General features: G+C 42.3%; 1 protein-coding gene across 4 annotated transcripts in view; it reads left to right on the forward strand.

Moving 5' to 3' along the window:
* Nucleotides 1-8,021: 8,021 nt before the first annotated feature.
* Nucleotides 8,022-18,858, forward strand: part of si:dkey-246g23.2 (solute carrier family 66 member 2) — a 54,376-nt gene continuing 43,539 nt past the window's right edge. For all 4 annotated transcript variants that reach the window (XR_007249159.2, XR_009446808.1, XR_009446809.1 and 1 more), the window contains exons 1-3: nt 8,022-8,219; nt 8,318-8,749; nt 14,911-15,044. Coding sequence is in view for 1 of the 4 variants with exons in the window: in XM_048547051.2 (XP_048403008.1) it covers nt 8,538-8,749; nt 14,911-15,044 (346 nt within the window). In the remaining 3 variants the exon portion in view is untranslated. The remainder of the gene's footprint in view (nt 8,220-8,317; nt 8,750-14,910; nt 15,045-18,858) is intronic.

The following is an 18,858-nucleotide window of genomic DNA, read 5'->3' on the forward strand; positions in this document are numbered from 1 at the left end:
ATCGGCCAGCCTTAATTGGCAACTCACTACTATCTCACAAGAATCTTGCCACACTGCTTGGCAAAAACAGAAAAGATGCAGCAACAGGCTCCCAATGTTGAGATAAGCCTTGCTTGAATCTGCCACAGATCTTGCGATTACCCATATTACACAGATGTCTGTGAGATTCCATTGTCTGTCTTCAATGTGACCATCTTTGACTCCATTCCACAGGAGGCTATCCACCACCATCTTGGAACAACCCCTACCTGGCACAAGGTAGAAAAGGCCACTTGACAGCTAAAGGACAAAAAAGGCATCAGGAGTGAACGGAATCTCCCAAAACACTGAAATATGGTGTAAAAGCACCAATAGAATGATTACATAACCTTATTTCCTCTTTTTCAAAGGAGGAACATGCCAGGAGATCTCAAAGATGTTATAACCATCTGACACATCTGACAACAGTAACTGTAAAGGAATTTTTCTGCTGTTGGCCACAGGGAAAAGTATGGCAACTGTGCTCTTCAATTACCTTCTCCCTAAGATTAACGAGCTTATTCCAATGAGTTATAATGTCAGTTCTGCCTTTGTTGCGCTTGCCACACATCATGTTCAGCTTGTGTGTCCCACAAAGGACTGTTGGTTGACTCTTAACAGAAATAAGAAATGATCTTTATTGATTACAACACAATTAATATTATAATAATGGTTATGCTACTAACTAACAATTAACACCATAAATCTGACAATTAACACTGTAAGTCTAAGTCAGTATCTTGTACTTTAACTTAACTTGGGATGATCAAACATCACCACACTTGATCTTGGCTGCAATGCACATGGTGATGGTCAACTGGTCATCCTCTCCCATTGGTGCCAGGGGCACCTCTTCTTATGGTGGTTGGTCTCGAGTAACTGCTCCTAAGGGTACTGTTGCAGTGATTCTTATCCATGGAAACTTCCGCATCCCTTTGGGACAATCTTCGATTCTCATCAATTGATCAATCAGGAATCGATCCCCCTATTGATCAGACCCAGTCGGGCAGTGCCATGCGGATAGTGGGGTGGTCTTTGGTCCTCTATTTCTGAAAGTGTCCGGGTCTTGTAAGTCAGGTAGGCTTCCCAGGTAAGAGTGTGATGTGTCCCTTTGTCCCAGAAACAGCTCAATGTTTCCTATTCTCCTCGTAAATAGGCTGAGCCAATTGTGTATTGTGTTTTCTGCAGCTGCAGCCCGCCTGTCTGAGTCTGAAGTTTGCTTATTTCAGTATGTTTGCACAGATACTTTGGCCAATGTATGGCTTGTTTTCCCAGCACGCTTGGTGTATTATCCAATTCTGCCATTTTGAGACACTTGTCTGGCTTTCCTGTCCAGGGTCAGAATGAACGTGATCTTTGCCACACAGAAACTTCAAAAGAAATGTGGTAAATAACATTTGTGCATGGCTTTCACAAAGTCCACTATGAGGGATTGTGGAGCATTCTCCTTCATTTTGACTGCTCCCAAAATTTCTCACTATCATCAGCCTGCTCCATGGTGACACATGGCTGTGATTCTAAGCAATGAATCCACACTGAGCCAGTTCCTAATGGAACTAGGTCAAACAAGGCTGTGTCTTCACAGCAATGCCCTGCCCAATCTTTTGACTGCAATGCTCCACCTCACCTTTAGCGAGGTCCTTTCTTGAGCATAATTAATCTACACTACAAACAGGAATCTGTTCAAGCACTATTGCCCCAGTTCAGTTCCAAAGCCATCTCATTGTCTGTCATTGTACTACAACATGCAAATGATGCACGGGGGTCTTTCCACACTCAGGGGATGTACTTCAAGCTGTTTTCAACACTGTCATTGAGGTGAACAAGAGTATGGGTCTTGCACTAAACAATCACAGGATGAAGGTCATCAGCATCTTACTCCAAAACACTGCATTGCACCACCCTGCCCCCACAATCATTCCTGCTGACACACACACACGCACACACACTTAATCAGAATGTACAACATGGCCTTCTTCATATGACAGTACAATGGGTTTAGAGGTAGATTTTGTCCTGGTTTGTTTTATGAAGAGATGTTGAGATAAAGGTGACAAGCGATCTTTTCATGCCAATAATAAAGGCAGCTTGTGAGTGCCGCGTTTGTTAGGCTTCAGACTACATTTGAGTTGTTTTATTTTGGAATAATAGAAGCAGCATATAACGGTGGAGTCAAGCTCCCATAGAACCAGGGTTTTAGTTCAGTTTTCAATAGCTGTTGAGGTTTTGAAGCTGCAATACATCTCTCCCCACAGCAGCAAAGTGCTGGAGTTCTCCCTCTCTCTTTCTGCTTCGTTCAGAGTTTTCGCTTCATATACTTTCTTCCTGGACTTGAGAATTGCCTGTCAGACAATCTATTTTATGAATTTGCCTTTGCCAAGGGTGTGTTTATGGGATGTTACTATTTTGGAACTATTGCTGTTGAGTACTTAAATAATGTACTATTCTGCTACGTTTTCCTATACAGCTAAGTTATTCCAATTCTCCATTATTTTGTTTGTATTTTAACTGTAGTGTAAGAGGTAATGTGTTCTGATTCAAGCCTGGGAGATTGACCAATAAAATGCATCCAGAACACAACACCTTTAAATATAACGAAGTTTGGGAACCAAGCTATCTTCTTAAAATACTTTGGCAGAGTTTGATCTGTTACCTAATTTTCATACCTGTTGAGCCTGCTGCCAACAAGGATAGAAATTGACTAAGAGGTTTAACACCATATTCGTTGTACGAGTGTAGCCTTTGGTCATCTGCAGAATAAAGACAAACCCTGCACCAGCACATGGCCCACACAGCAGTATGATACTGACCAGCTAGTAACTGATGTCTATTTCAAGCCCACCGACTCCCACAGCTACCTAGAATACACCTCCTCCCACCCACCCTCCTGCAAAAATTCCATCCCCTATTCCCACTTCCTCCGCATCTGCTCCCATGATGAGGCATTCCACTCCCGCACATCCCAGATGTCCAAGTTCTTCAAGGACCGCAACTTTCCCCCCACAGTGGTCGAGAACGCACTTGACCGCATCTCCCAGATTTCCCGCAACACATCCCTCACACCCCGCCCCCGCCCCCGCCACAACTGCCCTAAGAGGAGCCCCCTCATTCTCACACACCACCCCACCAACCTCCAGATACAATGCATCATCCTCCGATACTTCCGCCATCTACAATCCGACCCCACCACCCAAGACATTTTTCCATCCCCACCCTTGTCTGCCTTCCGGAGAGACCACTCTCTCCGAGACTCCCTTGTTCACTCCACACTGCCCTCCAACCCCACCTCACCTGGCGCCTTCCCCTGCAACTGCAGGAAATGCTACACTTGCCCCCACACCTCCTCCCTCACCCCCATCCCAGGCCCCAAGATGACTTTCCACATTTAGCAGAGGTTCACCTGCACATCTGCCAATGTGGTATACTGTATCCATTGTACCTGATGTGGCTTCCTCTACATTGGGGAAACCAAGCGGAGGCTTGGGGACCGCTTTGCAGAACACCTCCACTCGATTCGCAATAAACAACTGCACCTCCCAGTCGCAAACCATTTCAACTCCCCCTCCCATTCTTCAGACGACATGTCCATCATGGGCCTCCTGCAGTGCCACAATGATGCCACCCGAAGGTTGCAGGAACAGCAACTCATATTCTGCTTGGAATCCTGCAGCCCAATGGTATCAATGTGGACTTCACCAGCTTCAAAATCTCCCCTTCCCCTACTGCATCCCTAAACCAGCCCAGTTCGTCCCCTCCACCCACTGCATCACACAACCAGCCCAACTCATCCCCTCCCCCCACTGCATCACAAAACCAGCGCAGCCTGTCTCTGCCTCCCTAACCTGTTCTTCCTCTCACCCATCCCTTCCTCCCACCTCAAGCCACACCTCCATTTCCTACCTACTAACCTCATCCCACCTCCTTGACCTGTCCCTCTTCCCTGGACTGACCTATGCCCTCCCTACCTCCCCACCTATACTCTCCTCTCCACCTATCTTCTTTTTTCTCCATCTTCGCTCCGCCTCCCCCTCTCTCCCTATTTATTCCAGAACCCTCTCCCCATCCCCCTCTCTGATGAAGGGTCTAGGCCCAAAACGTCAGCTTTTGTGCTCCTGAGATGCTGCTTGGCCTGCTCTGTTCATCCAGCTCCACACTTTGTTATCTAGTATGATACTGACTTTCCTTTGTGGCTCAGAGCCAATGGCTAACCACAGCAAGTATCTCAAAACCCTGAAGAGGTTTCACAAGCCCTCTGCAAGATGGCCCAATATTCTTACTCGATCTTTTCAGACAGCAGTTAAGAGTTAATCACATTTCTTTGTATCTGCAGACATGTGTAGACCAAACCAGGGAAAGATAGCAGATTTTCTTCCTTAAAAAGACTTAATGACTCTCTTTATTTAATGGAAATGGTTGAAGAGAATAGAATTAACGTCAGAGATAACACAGAGTGGAGCTGGAGGAACACAGCAGGCCATGCCGCATCAGAGGAGCAAGAAAGTTGACATTTCAGGTAAACATCAACTTTCCTGGTCCTCTGATGTTGCCTGGCCTGCTGTGTTTCTCTGGCTCCACACTGTGTTATCCCTGACTTCAACATCTGCGGTTCTTACAGTCTCTTGACGGAATTAATGTCCTTTGAAATAGCAGTTCATGGTTACTGAGTCTAATTGTAAGCCTCCTACCGTAACAACATCTAAACCAATGGCCATCTTCGTGATCCGTGCATGGAATGGGTGGCTGCTTAAGACAGCATTAAAACAAAATGGGTTTTATTGTGGAAAAGGTATTATTACATGTAGCTTAATGACAATAAATTAATTCCACTATAACAAGTTTAGAAATAGACTTTTTCAGTTCAATCAAGTACAGCATCAGCTCCAGCCAGCCTTAAAGAATATATCTGTTTGTTTACCACTACAATCTAATTAGAAAATATTTTTGTTCAATTGCCACTGAACTGTGCACTTGAAGGCTTAGTTTATTTTCTGCTTTTAAATAGACTGATTTGGGAAGTTGACTTTCTTGCCGTAAATTAATATAAAGTTAACACTTCAAAGCGTTTCGAGAACTCAATGTTCCAATGATCAGCGAGTTTTATAGTGTTTACTAACATAAGCTGTTATGAAGTTTCACTGAGTCAATAAACAATGCAGTCAGTAAATCAACATTTGCAAGCTTGCATGGGCTTTCTATGAGCCACGTGACAGTCTCAACATAGTTCATACAGCATGTGATAAAGACATTAAATCCTTACAGTGAGTGTTCCAGGGCGAAATTCCTTCACACGTTAAGGTTTACCAAACTTACCCCGTCGACTCCAATAGCCCCATTATCTGCCGCTGGTCCTGAGCATATTTGTGCGGCTATTTGCTTCATTCTGTCAGTGTTGTTGGAAGGGTTTAACTCAAGGAATGCGAAAATAGTTTTCACGCGCTTCAGGATTATGATTTGCTATTTTGGTAGACGGAGAATTGTTCAGACGACTGGGTTCCCAATCTTAAAGCAATTTATCGGATCTTAATCGATTTATTATCGATTAGAATGGAGCACAGTACAAATATCCAATGTGTAGTTATGGACCTCTACTTTTTTGTGTGATTTTAAGCGCAGCTGTTGGATTTGTTGCTTTATTTGTGATCTAAAGCATTCTGATTCCATATTCGCAGATGCTGCTGAGCAACAATAGTCCATCTGCGTTTACGTAGCCGCAGAGTGGATTTCCCCAAGGCGCTTAACAGTAGGTGTAGTCCGACAATATTTGAGACCAGCCACATGGACGTAGCTAAAGTGTAGGTTTAAAGAACATTGTAAAAGAAAATGGGGCAGAGAGGCAGCTTGGTTGTGGGCGGGGGAAAGGATCGGGGGATGTGTCTCGGCAACTGGAGTCAAGGTCAACAGCAGAATCCCCCTGGGCTACTTGAGAGACCGGAATGAGTAGCTGCAAATTGAAAGTTAGTGGAATTAGCAGAAATAATAAAAGAGAGACACAGAAGTAGGCTGTTCGGCCTTTCCAGCAAGTTCCGTCATTCAGTAGGAACATGGCTGATGGGCATTCCTCACGTTCACTTTCCTACCTTTTCCAGCAACTTTTGATTCCTTGACCGATTCTGAATCTGCCTATCTCAGCCTTAGATACACACAAGGGCTCTACCCTCAGAGCTGCCTGTGGCGTGGAATTCCAAAGCCTCACAACTGTCTGAGAGAAGAAAGTCCTGTGTATCTCGGACTTCACTTGGCGGGCATTTAGCCTGAGCCGTGCTCTCTGTTCCCAGGGGACACATCTCTTCTCTTCGCTCCCCAACCCCTTAAGAATTCCATGTTTTAATGATTTGTACAGAGGGTTGAGGCCACTGAAAAATCTAAAGACAACCATTCCCGACTTTTAAAAAAGGTTTAAGTTGTCTGTTAATGTTTGTTTTAGGAAGGACAGGACGTGTGTTAATATTAAACAGCGATCTGTTCAGATTTACAAACTGACGCGTGTCTAATGTCACATGAAGTATTTGTTTTCCTAACAGTTTTCCCAAAGAAAGGCTACAGCCTACGGGGCACTGTATACTTGATGAGGAGACTCCCTCTGACTGCCACGGGCTCACCACGTTATGACGACTTTGGGAGTAGGACTCGAAGGGGGAAGTTCTGGTTTAAAGGTAGGGACGTGACCCACGACGGTTCCCGTTACTCTGCACTGCAACATCGAGCCGTGAAGAGGGAATTTCATTAACCTAAGCACGGCAGAGTAAATCCAACACACCGGATCTTATTGTCGCCCGTCAATTGCATAACACGGTCATGTTTATAAATAACAGAGGTCACACGACACCAGGTTATAGCCCAACAGGTTTATTTGAAAACACAGCTTTCGGAGCGGAGCCCCCTCCATCATGTTTATAAATAGACACGGCTGGGGGCAGGGTTTTCCAACACGGGTTTTGACTACTGTCTGATTGAGTTTTTCTAACAGCGAGTGAAACTTGAGTCAACGCGCAGGGGCAAACGAGGACAAGTTCAGGAGAACGTCCCAGTTCACAGAGCAGAGAGAGAGAGAGAGAAGTACTCAGCAGGTCCGGCAGTATTTCAAGGTCACAGAGCTGAAATGTTGACACAGATACTTCCTGACCTGAGGAGTATTTCCCCTTTTGTTTATAAGTGTCGGATCTCCGGCAGCTGTAGTAGCTTTCTGCTTTGACCCAATGCAACCAATTGGGAGGATTACTGTGATAACAAAGTGCTGAGCTGGATGCACCCAGCAGGCCAAGCAGCATTTTAGGAACACAAATGCTGACGTTTCGGTCCTAGACCCTTCATTAGAAAAACAATGGGGGGGGGGGGGGAATTACCGTTCTTGTCCATCAATCTATATCTACATACAGTGAAATGTCACCATCTTTACGGCTATGGGTGAAGTGACTGAAAGTGGGATCAGTGCAGACAGGGAGGCACAGTCTCGATGGGCCGAAAGGATGACTCGATGAAACTTTTCTCACACACACACACACACACACACACACATACTTACACAGGCTCGCTAATACCAACAGTTATAAGTGGCGTCCTATTAATCACATCAAGTCCGCCTTGGGATTCAATACAAAGGAAGTGTAAACGATAAATGGACGTGCGGTGTCCAGTGCACAGGCTGCATGTGGTACAAATCTGTTTGGCATAGCGCCCGACAAGACTTTACAAGTTTAGAAACTTTGTTTGAACGAAGCTGAGCAGAAAGTGGAAGCATCAAATCCCCACCGCCCCAAAAATAAACCCGAGGAAGCGGCTGCCTTGTTGGATTTATAAAGCGGCTTTTATTTCCACGGTCTGCAGAGAGCAAATGTGTCAGGGTTTAGTACAGTAAGTGTGCAGGGATGGTTTGACAGTATTTAATGTCTACATGCAGGAAGTGCGGTCTTTGGATAGTTTGTCGTTGAAACAATTTCCGGGATACGTCCTAGCATGCCAGGTCAAGCCTAAGCCGATTTATTGGACATGCAATAAACGTCGGGGCGGCTGGCGAAAAGGTCGGCGGAGATTGAAGTTTGTTTCGCCAATGCAGCGAAGGGCAGGGTGGAGTTTCTTTGTCAGTGGGTGAACATATGGCTTTGTAAATCCGCCACCACACCCCCCCCCCCCCCCACCCCCATCACTGCTGCAGCAGAATAAGCAACGCGGCTTTGAAGAGCCGCACATTTGGAGAGGGGCTGGTAGATCATTTTTAAACCAAACTCCATCACTGCGAACTGAAAATTAACCAATAACGCTGCGGTTTTGTTTCAATAATTGTCCTCTCTTAAACCTACAGAACAGGAAGAAGGGCGATCGCTACGTCGGAACACAGAAAACTTCCTGATCCAGCGGGGTAAAAGGAGTTTAGTGAAGTACCAAGTCAACGTGTTATCATGACCGTATCCTCCTGCTCATCCACGAAGCCACATTGTGGCTTGCTCTCTCCATAAAAGTACTCTGTGCTTTACTTGAAGTCAGCACTTTCCGTTTCTTTTGGTGGGTGTTGATCGCCTCAAATGGCAGAGTCCCACAGTTTCCTGTCTGAGCTGGGCTCGGATTCCGCCTGGTCTCTTCTGTCCTGGGTCGCTTCCTTGCTGATGATCTTCGGCGGTGCAGCCCCTTACATCCCGCAATATCGCGACATCCAAAAGAGTGGCAGCGCCGAGGGGTTCTCCACCCATGTGTGTTTAGTGATGCTGGTGGCCAATATCCTGCGCCTCTTCTTTTGGTGAGTTTTCTCCTCGTGGTTCTGAACCCATTTACCCAACGCTTCCTCAACTTTTCTTGCTGCGCCTTGTGACACACTGACAATGTCCCTAGCTCCAAGCAAGTAGGTCCAAGTTCAAGTCCCACCTGTCCTGAAGTGTACCAAAATAAACCAGGGTAGATGATTACCAATAAATGTATAGATTCTTGTGGTGGTGTAATGACAGCATGTCTGTCTCTAGGCTAGAAAGTCTGGCTTCAAGTTCCACCTGTACCAAAGGTCTGGAATCCCATGCCCTCACAGGTTGATTTAAAAATAATTTACAATTTCAAAGATGTATTTCTATTCAGGAGCTCTGTGTTCCATGTAGTTTTACCTGAATGCAGAACTGCCTGTGTAACAACATGGAGATCACTGAAATAATTACAAATCCAAAAGTCATTTGGCTCACTTTAACTTTTAAGTGAGAAAAAACAACAAACATCACCAAGTCATAGAGTCACACAGTGTGCAGCCAGGCCCTTTGGCCCAACTTGTTCGTGCTGACCAGGTTTCCTAAACTGAAATAGTCCCATTTGCCTGTCTTTGATCAATACCCCTCTCAAACTTTCCCATCCATGTACCTGTCCAAATATCTTTTAAATGTTGTAATTTATACCAGTCATGCGCTAGCCCTTATGCACTGGTTTAGTGGTTAGCATTTCTGCCTGACAGCAACAGGAACCTGGGTTCAATCCTGTCATAGACTGTCATTATGGAGTTTGCACAATTTCTCTCTGTCTGTATGGGTTTCTTCTCATAGCCCAAAGAAACGCAAGCTACGTGGATTGGCCATGCAAAATTGCCCTAGTATCAAGGGATGTGTAGGTTAGATGGATTAGCCATGGGAAATGTAGGGATGGAGTGGGTCTGGTGGGATGCTCCCTTCCAGAGGGTTGGTGTGACTCGATGGGCCAAATAGCCTACTTACACACTGTAGGGATTCCTCAGAATTTCACAGTTTTTGCTCCCTTTACTTACCTTATCCAGAAAAAACATTCCAACTATCATTCACACTGGATGAAGACGAACGCTCAAGCTTTGGTACCGCATTTATGTATCACTATTCACGCAAGTCCTACTTTTATTAAATATCTTGGGAGTACCCTTTGTGACCTCTGAGCTATTTCAATGTACTTCTGACTGACTTTGAGTGTCCCACTTTTCTTAAACCTGAAGACATCCAAAACTCAGTTGCCCGTGTCCTTTCTCACTCCATCCACCCAATGTACAGCCATCCCCTAGCCTGCAGATGTACATTGCCTCCCAGTCAAGCAAACTATCATTTCAAAAATTTCCTTCCTTGCTTTTAAGTCCTGCTATGGCCTCACACTTCTTTATCAGGGCTCAAAATATATGGGTGTTTGGGGGATCTGGAGTTTGCCTGTGGCAGCTGCCAAAATATCCATGAACCATCACTGAAGAGGGCAACCAGTTAGAGAATGGTCACCCTTGTAGCTGCTTCTCCATTCACAGGCTGTTTCTCACCCACATTTGCTGCTGATTGGTTCACAAGAAGGAAAGTGCAGAGGGCAACCCCGAGTCTGCTGGCCTGGGGTAGAGAAGGAGGCTGCAGGAGAAGGAAGGTAGAACTTGCTTGAAGAATGAGACTGTGGAAGGGGGAGAAATAGGAGTCTGCAAAAGAGGTAGACTCCAAGGGGGAGATGAAGCAGTCTGCAAGAGTGGAGAAACTGCTGTGGGGAGAGAAGGAGTCTGCAATGCAATCAGAAGGAGACTTCAAGGGAGGGAGAAGGAGACTGCAAAGGTCAATTGAAGGAGGGTGCAAGGTGGATATGAGGATACAAGGGGAGGAGGAAGAGGTTGTTGGGGGGGAAGGGGCTATAAGTCTGGAAGTAAGACGCTGCGAAGGGAGAGGGAAAGGAAGGCTGCAAAGCAGAGAGAAAAATTTTAAGTTCTGAAGCTACTATGTGAGGAAAATGTAGTGGATGCTATTGTCATGAATAGACTGTCAATTTGTAAAATTGAGATTAAGATCTAAGATGCAATATATGGGGAAGCAACTGCCTGCTTTAAAAGTTCCATCTAGGTGGAAATGCATTAGCTGTGATGGTACAGTCTGATAAAGGTATGGACTTGTATTTGTTGAAGTGTGCTTTGCTTTGTGTTGTAGCTTTAAGGTTAATGGAAGGTTCATTATTGAAGATATTGATGTATTATTCTATTCTGTTTCTGTCTGAGTCAAAATATGCCATGTGTCAACACAAATACAAAAGATAGTGCCAATACATGGGTTCATCACTGGGAAGATGTGTTGTGAGAATGAAAGATGACCTCCTGAAAACCAGAAGTAGCTCTCAGGAAAATCACAAAGTACAGCCTTTGTGAAGGAAATGATCCTTGTTCCCAATCTATGTAATTTCTTCCATGTTACTTTGCTGTGAGATACCTGCACTCCTCAAATTTGAGCCTCTTGAGAATCCTCAATTTTAATAGTTGCACCACTTTATCTTCTGCTGCCAGTGCTCTGGAATTTTGTCTCTAACCTGATCAACTTTCTTTCTGCCTTTAAAACACTCCTTTAAAGCTATCTCTTTGGCAAAGCCGACCTTAACATTTTCTCACAGGACTCAATGTCCAAACTGGTTTGATAATACTTTTGGGAAGTGCTGTGAGATATTTTACTGTAGCCAAATTTGTAGTATAATGGAATATGAGTGATCGGATCAAAGAGAACAAAAGCATGTAAAGAGAGAGGTCCTAAGCACTATGCTAGACAGCTGTATTCACTGATCTATAGTACATAAATATAAATAAAGACTGTTGATGTACTGGAGAGTGTGAGGGAGCCTTATTCTAGTATAAAGATTGACTGGAGATGCTAAAGGCCCGGATGAGTTGTAACCTAGTGAAACCAGCAAACACTAACAGTTTGTGTGTTAATACCCACAGCCTAGAATTGTGCTGTGGAAAATACTGCTCACGGTGATATCATTAAATAATGCACCACAGCAGTGATCTAAACTTTGGCATGAGAAAGCGAAGTGTCCAGTGCGGTGGTAATAAGGAATCCTCTAGGGCCTGGATTTGAAGTCAGATGATAGCACACAAGGCACAACAGCTAAACGGGAATAGTTTTGGAATAGTAATGGAACAGTTTTCACTGTATCTCCCTGAATATATGTGACAATAAATCATTCATTGTTCTAGTTTCGCAAAGCTTTGAAGAACGTATCACAGAAGATGAAGCTTTAATGAAGGGGTTTGAGACATACTTAAGCTCAAAGACAAATCTTCACATGGAATGAGTGAGGTTCAATCAATGACCTCAGCAACAAGAAGAATTGATTGGGGTGTTTTGGACAGATTTATACCGGTTGGAAGGGTATTGAAGCACTGGAGCCTGTAAATATCTGATTACTTAGAGATCATATCACAGAAGTTGTCAACAATGAACAATTGTCAGACTTCCTTCAATCTAGGGAGAAACTCACATTGGAATCAGCAACCAATATGCTTCTTGGGTGGACATCAGGGCCTAAAATTGATCTGCTCTTCAAGAAAACACCGCGGATCATTCTGACATAGTTAGGTAGGCCTCAAGATGGCATCATTGTTTCCCAAAAGGCCACGAAGACACCGGGAGTGGGTTTCAACTTCATTGATCATTTCAAGGTGTGTGTCAAAGACATTCCACAAGTGCAGGTGGTGTTGAATGTTACCTATAAGGGAGACTGGGATACCTCAAGGAACATGACAAAGCAGTAGCACCTTGTTCACTACAGAAACAGAGAAAAAGTCCTATAAAGAGAGGATTTCCAGATAAATAGCAGTCATATAGAAAATCAAAAGTCCTTGAAATGAAGATGAAAGGCAGTAAATTGAATCAAAATCCCTGGTTGAGGCCACTGAGAATGACTAGAGATTGTGGACCATCTTTGCAAATGTACAAGGGTTTGAAACAAAATTCTACTTTTCTACACCAACATGATTATGACACCAATTCTAAAGGTTGTGAGTTAATCTAGCTATATATGCACAGAGCCTTCCAGTTCATATTCACTGACTAATCATCCGGTCATTTTTGTTTTTTGTTGTCTTTTGTAATTTTCTCAGAAATTAGAGGAGTTCTGAAAAAAACAAGTTAAATACTTCCCAACTGATTACTTACCTGTTTCTCTTAGATGTTCCACTATTCAAGTTGCGACGTAGACACAATTGTGATAGATCTCGCTCTCTCCATCTCTTGCTCTCTCTCCTCCTCTTGCTCCCCACTTGACGTTTTGCTGTTCTTACCAGCTGCTAATATGTTAGTTCTTATTATGACTTAATTATTTTAGTTTTAACCTAAGAGTTTATACAGTGCCTCCTTTCTCTAGGTACTAAATTCCCTTACTCACCAAATTTCCAAGCTCACACCAGCTGAACTTAGTGACAAGCTGTTGACTTCATTGGTTTGGCAAAACTGCCTGGATTTATACTCGTCAAACTTGTACAAAGCTGAGTCAGTCCTGCTAGCCAGTAAAGTTTGTTCAAACAAGATATCTAATGAACTAAATGTAGCTGTGTGAGTAGAGAGTTTGTTTACTCCTAAGGCTGAAAAAGCCAGTGATAGTGAATTACAGTTAAATGCTAAATGCAAGCTCGACTAGATTTTAGAAAACGAGCTGGATGCCTTTATTTTAATTAAGCATTAAATTTGTTTAAGATGTTTGGGGTTTTACCCAAAGACACTCACAACCACCATGTTGTGTCATCTGGTTCCCGAGATTAGAAATAATCATGTTTTACCGGACCTTCATTCGTTGTACAGTTTTCTGCTCTGAGTGTAGCTGACAAACTGACAGATTGTTACTTGACACCTGACTGCTGTGCACAAATTAAATATGACACCCCATGTATACATCCTGATAGCCATTAGTTCCAGTTTTTTGTTTTGCACATAACGTAACAATAAAATAATTTATTTGCACTAATGTGAAAAATACAAGAATTGATGTTTAAAATGATTACTGCCTTCCACAATTACATTTCTCCCTACTGAAATAAATCGCAGTTGTCAGTTACAGGATAGCAGTGCTGTGAAAGAAACAAAGAAAGACTTGTAGTTATGCAGGGCTTTTCATGACCACCAGACAGCACAAAGCCCTTCACAGGCAGAGAAACAATACAGAAAACATGTCAGCTAATATGCAGACAGCAAACTCACTCAGATAACATTGTGATAATGGCCAAACAGACTGTTATTTTTGTGACAGTCATTAAAGGATAAATATTGACCATTGACCAGGACATCAAATAACTCCCTTGCTGTTCTTTAAAACATGTCAGACAATTTTTTTTACTCAAGTGGACAGGTAGGGCACTCAATTTAGCATTACACCCAAAGACACCATCTCTCACAGTACATCACTCCTTTAGTACAGCACTGAAGTGCCAACTTTGAATTTAGTGCTAATTTTTAACCTGTCATAGAAATATTTTTTTAACAATTGGTTTTTGGACTCCTGTAGTCATGACTCGATATAAAATGTGGATATAGCTGATAGAAACAAACAGCACATAAGATATAATGTTGCCCATGTTTCACAAATCATTTAAAGGTCTGACATTCTTTTCCTGTCAGTTTTGACTCGTTGCTGGAGTATGGTTTACATGGTGTTGAATATTCTCCAATATTTGTCAAAGAGACCATTAATAATGTTCAAGCTTTAGCAGGAACTTAATTGACATTATGCTATTTGCTATCCTGGATGAATATGATTGCTTTCGTTTGATGCGAGATCGGAATTGTCAAGTAGAAATCAAAGCCCAGTTAATTTTTCCCCTTTTATATTAAGGTATCTGGTGGTTAGCTGTCATACTGTAGCACAGACCTACCTGAGGTGAGCCAATCAAACAAAGGCAGAAATCTCAGTTTTTGTTAAAGCAAAATGCTGCAGGTGTGGGAAATTTGAAATAAATATTAATGGTGCTGGAGAAGCCCTACAGATTTGTCGACAGATAAATAGGTTAACATTTTGCATTCAGTGTGAGTCTCTGGAACTCCATTTTGTTTAATCCAGACAAATTAAATTCACCATTAGGATGTGTATATATAATCCTGTTATTTTTATGTCAATACATTTCAAGTATGTTGTATGATACATGTGAATTTTTAATAACATTGTTCATTATTTATGCAGGTTTGGGAAACATTTTGAAGTGACTCTCCTCTGGCAGAGTATTGTCTTAATAATCACCATGCTGGCCTTGTTGCACTTGTGTTGTACTGTACAGAGATCATCCAGAATGAGCACTAGTAGACACTTTTTTACAGGTTTGTACATTCATGTATTGATACTATTGTGTACTACACTCTATAGTTATCATTTGGGGCTATAAAAGAAGAGAAGCTGCCTTCATTGTGAAACTTGTTTGATTCTGGAGCTGGAACTTCTACCCTTTTTCAGATAAGCACAAAAAATGATGCAAAACCAGAATTTATGTGAGAATGTCAAAATCCTGGACATTTCGCATTGTATTCAGAAAGCTGGTTCTTCTGACACTTGACATAGATATGGCGGACAGAACAGGCACATCATTTGCTAATTTGCTTATTGAGGAGTGCAGCTGTTGTAGATAGATTACTTCCATTTTTGGTAAAATGAACTGAAGCCAAAATTAACATTCTGTTATTTAAGAAGATATGAAAACTTCCAAAGGCATAAGTTGTGTGATCTAAAATTATCAATTCTAAATGATAACAGTCTGAACTTTTAAAATGCTTCATATAACGTTAGATGTGTTTGCCTTTGCACACACTAGCGTGATTGTTTAGTCATGAAAATGTAATCATTATTTATTGAAAACATGTGATCTGTGTATGAAATTTTATTGAGTTTATTTCTAAAGTTTTCTATTGCATTTTATGTTTTTTATGTATTTTAGTGCAAAAACAAGTGAGATGAAATAACATTACTGTGATCTGGTCAAATTGTGTGGGGTTGAACTGAACCAAAATTGAATTTGATGTAGGTACATACCTAGAAATAATTTTTAAAATGTTATTGTTAGATAAAGATCCATGAAAGAAAATTTAACTTTCTGTGCAACTCAAAACAAAACATTTTAAACATATTTTGCTTTTGAGTTGTGGACAATAGTCAATTTGGCATCAGTTTTGTGATCCACCATAAATTGCATTGTCACTGCATGTACTATAATTGTGTTACCAAAGGCAGAATTAAATCAGAAAGTTAATTATTCTGAAAGCAGTTCAAAAATAAATAGCATCTGTCCAATTAATTTACAAGGAAGCTATTCTATTTAAATTATCACTGAGCTATAAAATAAAATGTGGTTGCCTTCTATTTTAGTTTTTAATTATCAATGGATTATGTGCTTCACGGGTAAAATGCAAATATCATAATCTAGGTTAGCAAACCTACAGCATTAAATTATTTAGGCACTTATGTAAGTAATTGGTCATTTCTGTTCTGCTGCCCTCAAAGTTAGAGAGTTTCAGGCTAGTACCATGTGCTGCATTAGAAAGTTCTTCCTCACATTCCCCCCCGCATCTCTTGTTGAAATCTTAAATCTAAAACGCTTGACACTACATAGACTAAAGTGTCTGCAAAACTAACATGTTCTTCAATGTTCCGCAGACTGACAACTGTCTAAATGGATATGCACACGATAGCATTAAATAAAGACTAATCATAATCATGCAACAACGTAATCTTCTACAGTCTAACATTCACATGCATTTATCAATGAGTGCCAAGTATGAGGCATGCTAGTATAGATTGGTCGATGACCATTTAGGGTGCCTGTAAAGAATTGTGATGCATTTGTAAACAAAGTGGAAACAGTATTTTCTGCAATATTTACATTTGCAAAGTGAATTTTGTAAAACATCCATGTCAGATTCATGTTCTCATATTTTCTTAATTCTTTTCTTACCACAATAGCTTGACAGGAACTTGACATCAGCAGCTGAGATGAGATCAGGCTGCTGAGTGTGATATCCTGTTGCATGTAATGACTCATGTATGTCTACTTAAGCAATTTGTTTAATGGTTGCCACAAACTAAAGTGTAAGCACTGACTGCAGATATCACGTGACTACAGCAAGCCACCCAGTTCACTGTGTTCAAATGCATTTCTATTTTCATAAAAAAATGTATGCAGAACCATTTGCAGCTACAAGTGAACCAATTTATCTAATATTTAAATATCCATGGTCAAAGAAAATAATCATTTGTTCTCAAAACTGTGATTTAATTCCAATCATCCTCAATTTCATAAGTCTCTGCACATGCACCACATGCATAATCTTTAAACTGAGCAGGTTGCATTGTCTTGGGCTGTTCATCTGATATCAGCCTGTTCCTCAGATGAAGATCCACCTTAGAGGCGTCTTGTTCTTATGGCACTGTTGTAGCCATGGTAGGCTGTTGTACCTAATCCAATTTACTTGCTGGTGTTGATGGAGCTCTAAAACCGAACTCAGCGCAAATGGAGAAAGATCATATTTCTCTGATCAGCAGCCAACATTGAAGAAACAGCTTCTCTAGTTGTACATACAAGTCTACAGTTATAGGACATAGAACATAGAAAAGTACAGCACAGTACAGGTCCTTCGGCCCACGATGTTGTGCCATGGAATAATCCTAATCCAAAAATAAAATAACCTAACCTACACTCCCCTCAATTCACTGCTGTCCATGTACATGTCGAGCAGTTGCTTAAATGTCACTAATGACTCCGCTTCCACGACTACCACTGGCAAAGCATTCCATGCACTCACAACTCTCTGGGTGAAGATTATTGGACTTACTCACTCATTTAGGTTTCTATCATTTTCTGTATGATTTTTCAACATATATTTGAAGTTATGATAATATATTGTCTCATTCACTTACACGCAGCTGCTCTAAACAAGTTTTCTCATAAGCTTACTTTTGTATGGAGTATTGCATGTTTGTAGCATTCAAGCTCAGCAATAGTTTTGCAGTTTCAGCAGTCAACTTTGGATTTTTTTGTCATTGTCACCTTGATTTTTGTCACTGTCTCCTATTATTACTTCTGACTTCGTAATTTTTCTAACTATTGGAAGAGTCGTTTGCCCGAAATGTCATTCTTCATTAGACTGGACTACTTTTCATGCCTTCAGTAGGTGTATATCTCCACTTTAGGATTGCCTTGCAGAAGTCTATTATCTGTTTCCTTGATTTCTTTATTATCCCCCCTTTTCTAATTTTTAGTACGGCCTCAATCTTTCTATTTAACTGGGGAGAGTACTGATCTTATGTGTGGTGTTCAATTTCATATTCCTTTACAAGTGCTTGAATTCTGCATTTGTGAATTGAGGGCCATTATGACTTTCCCCCACAACTGCAGGAAGTGCTACACTTGCCCCCACACATCCTCCCTCATCCACATCCCAGGCCCCAAGAAGACTTTCCACATCAAGCAGATGTTCACTTGCACATTTGCCAACGTGCTACACTGCATCCACTATACCCGTTGTGGCTTCCTTTACATCGAGGAAACCAAGCAGAGGCTTGGGGACCGCTTTTCAGAACACCTACACTCGGTTCTCAATAAACAACTGCACCTCCCAGTTCCGAACCATTTCAACTCCCCTTCACATTCCTTAGACGACATGTCCGTCATGGGCCTCCTGCAGTGCCACAAAGATGCCACCCGAAGGTTGCAGGAACAGCAACTCATATTCTGCTTGGGAACGCTGCAGCCCAATGGTTTCAATGTGGATTTCACAAGCTTCAAAATCTCCCCTCCCCTCCCCCCACTGTATCCCAAAACCAGCCCAACTCGTCCCCGCCTCCCTAACCTGTTCTTCCTCTCACCTATCCCCTCCTCCCACCTCAAGCCACACCTCCATTTCCTACCTATTAACCTCATCCCGCCCCCTTGACCTGTCCATCCTCCCCAGAGTGAGCTATCCCCTCCCTACCTCCTCACCTACACTCACCTCTACAGGCTCCATCCCCGCCCCTTTAGCTTATCTTTATCCTCTCCACCTACCTTCTCCTCTATCCATCTTCGATCCGCCTCCCCCTCTCTCCCTATTTATTTCAGAACCCTCTCCCCATCCCCCTTTTCTGATGAAGGGTCTAGGCCCGAAA

Source organism: Stegostoma tigrinum, chromosome 16, assembly GCF_030684315.1.
Source record: "Stegostoma tigrinum isolate sSteTig4 chromosome 16, sSteTig4.hap1, whole genome shotgun sequence".
In the NCBI taxonomy this organism is placed as follows: Eukaryota; Metazoa; Chordata; class Chondrichthyes; order Orectolobiformes; family Stegostomatidae; genus Stegostoma; species Stegostoma tigrinum.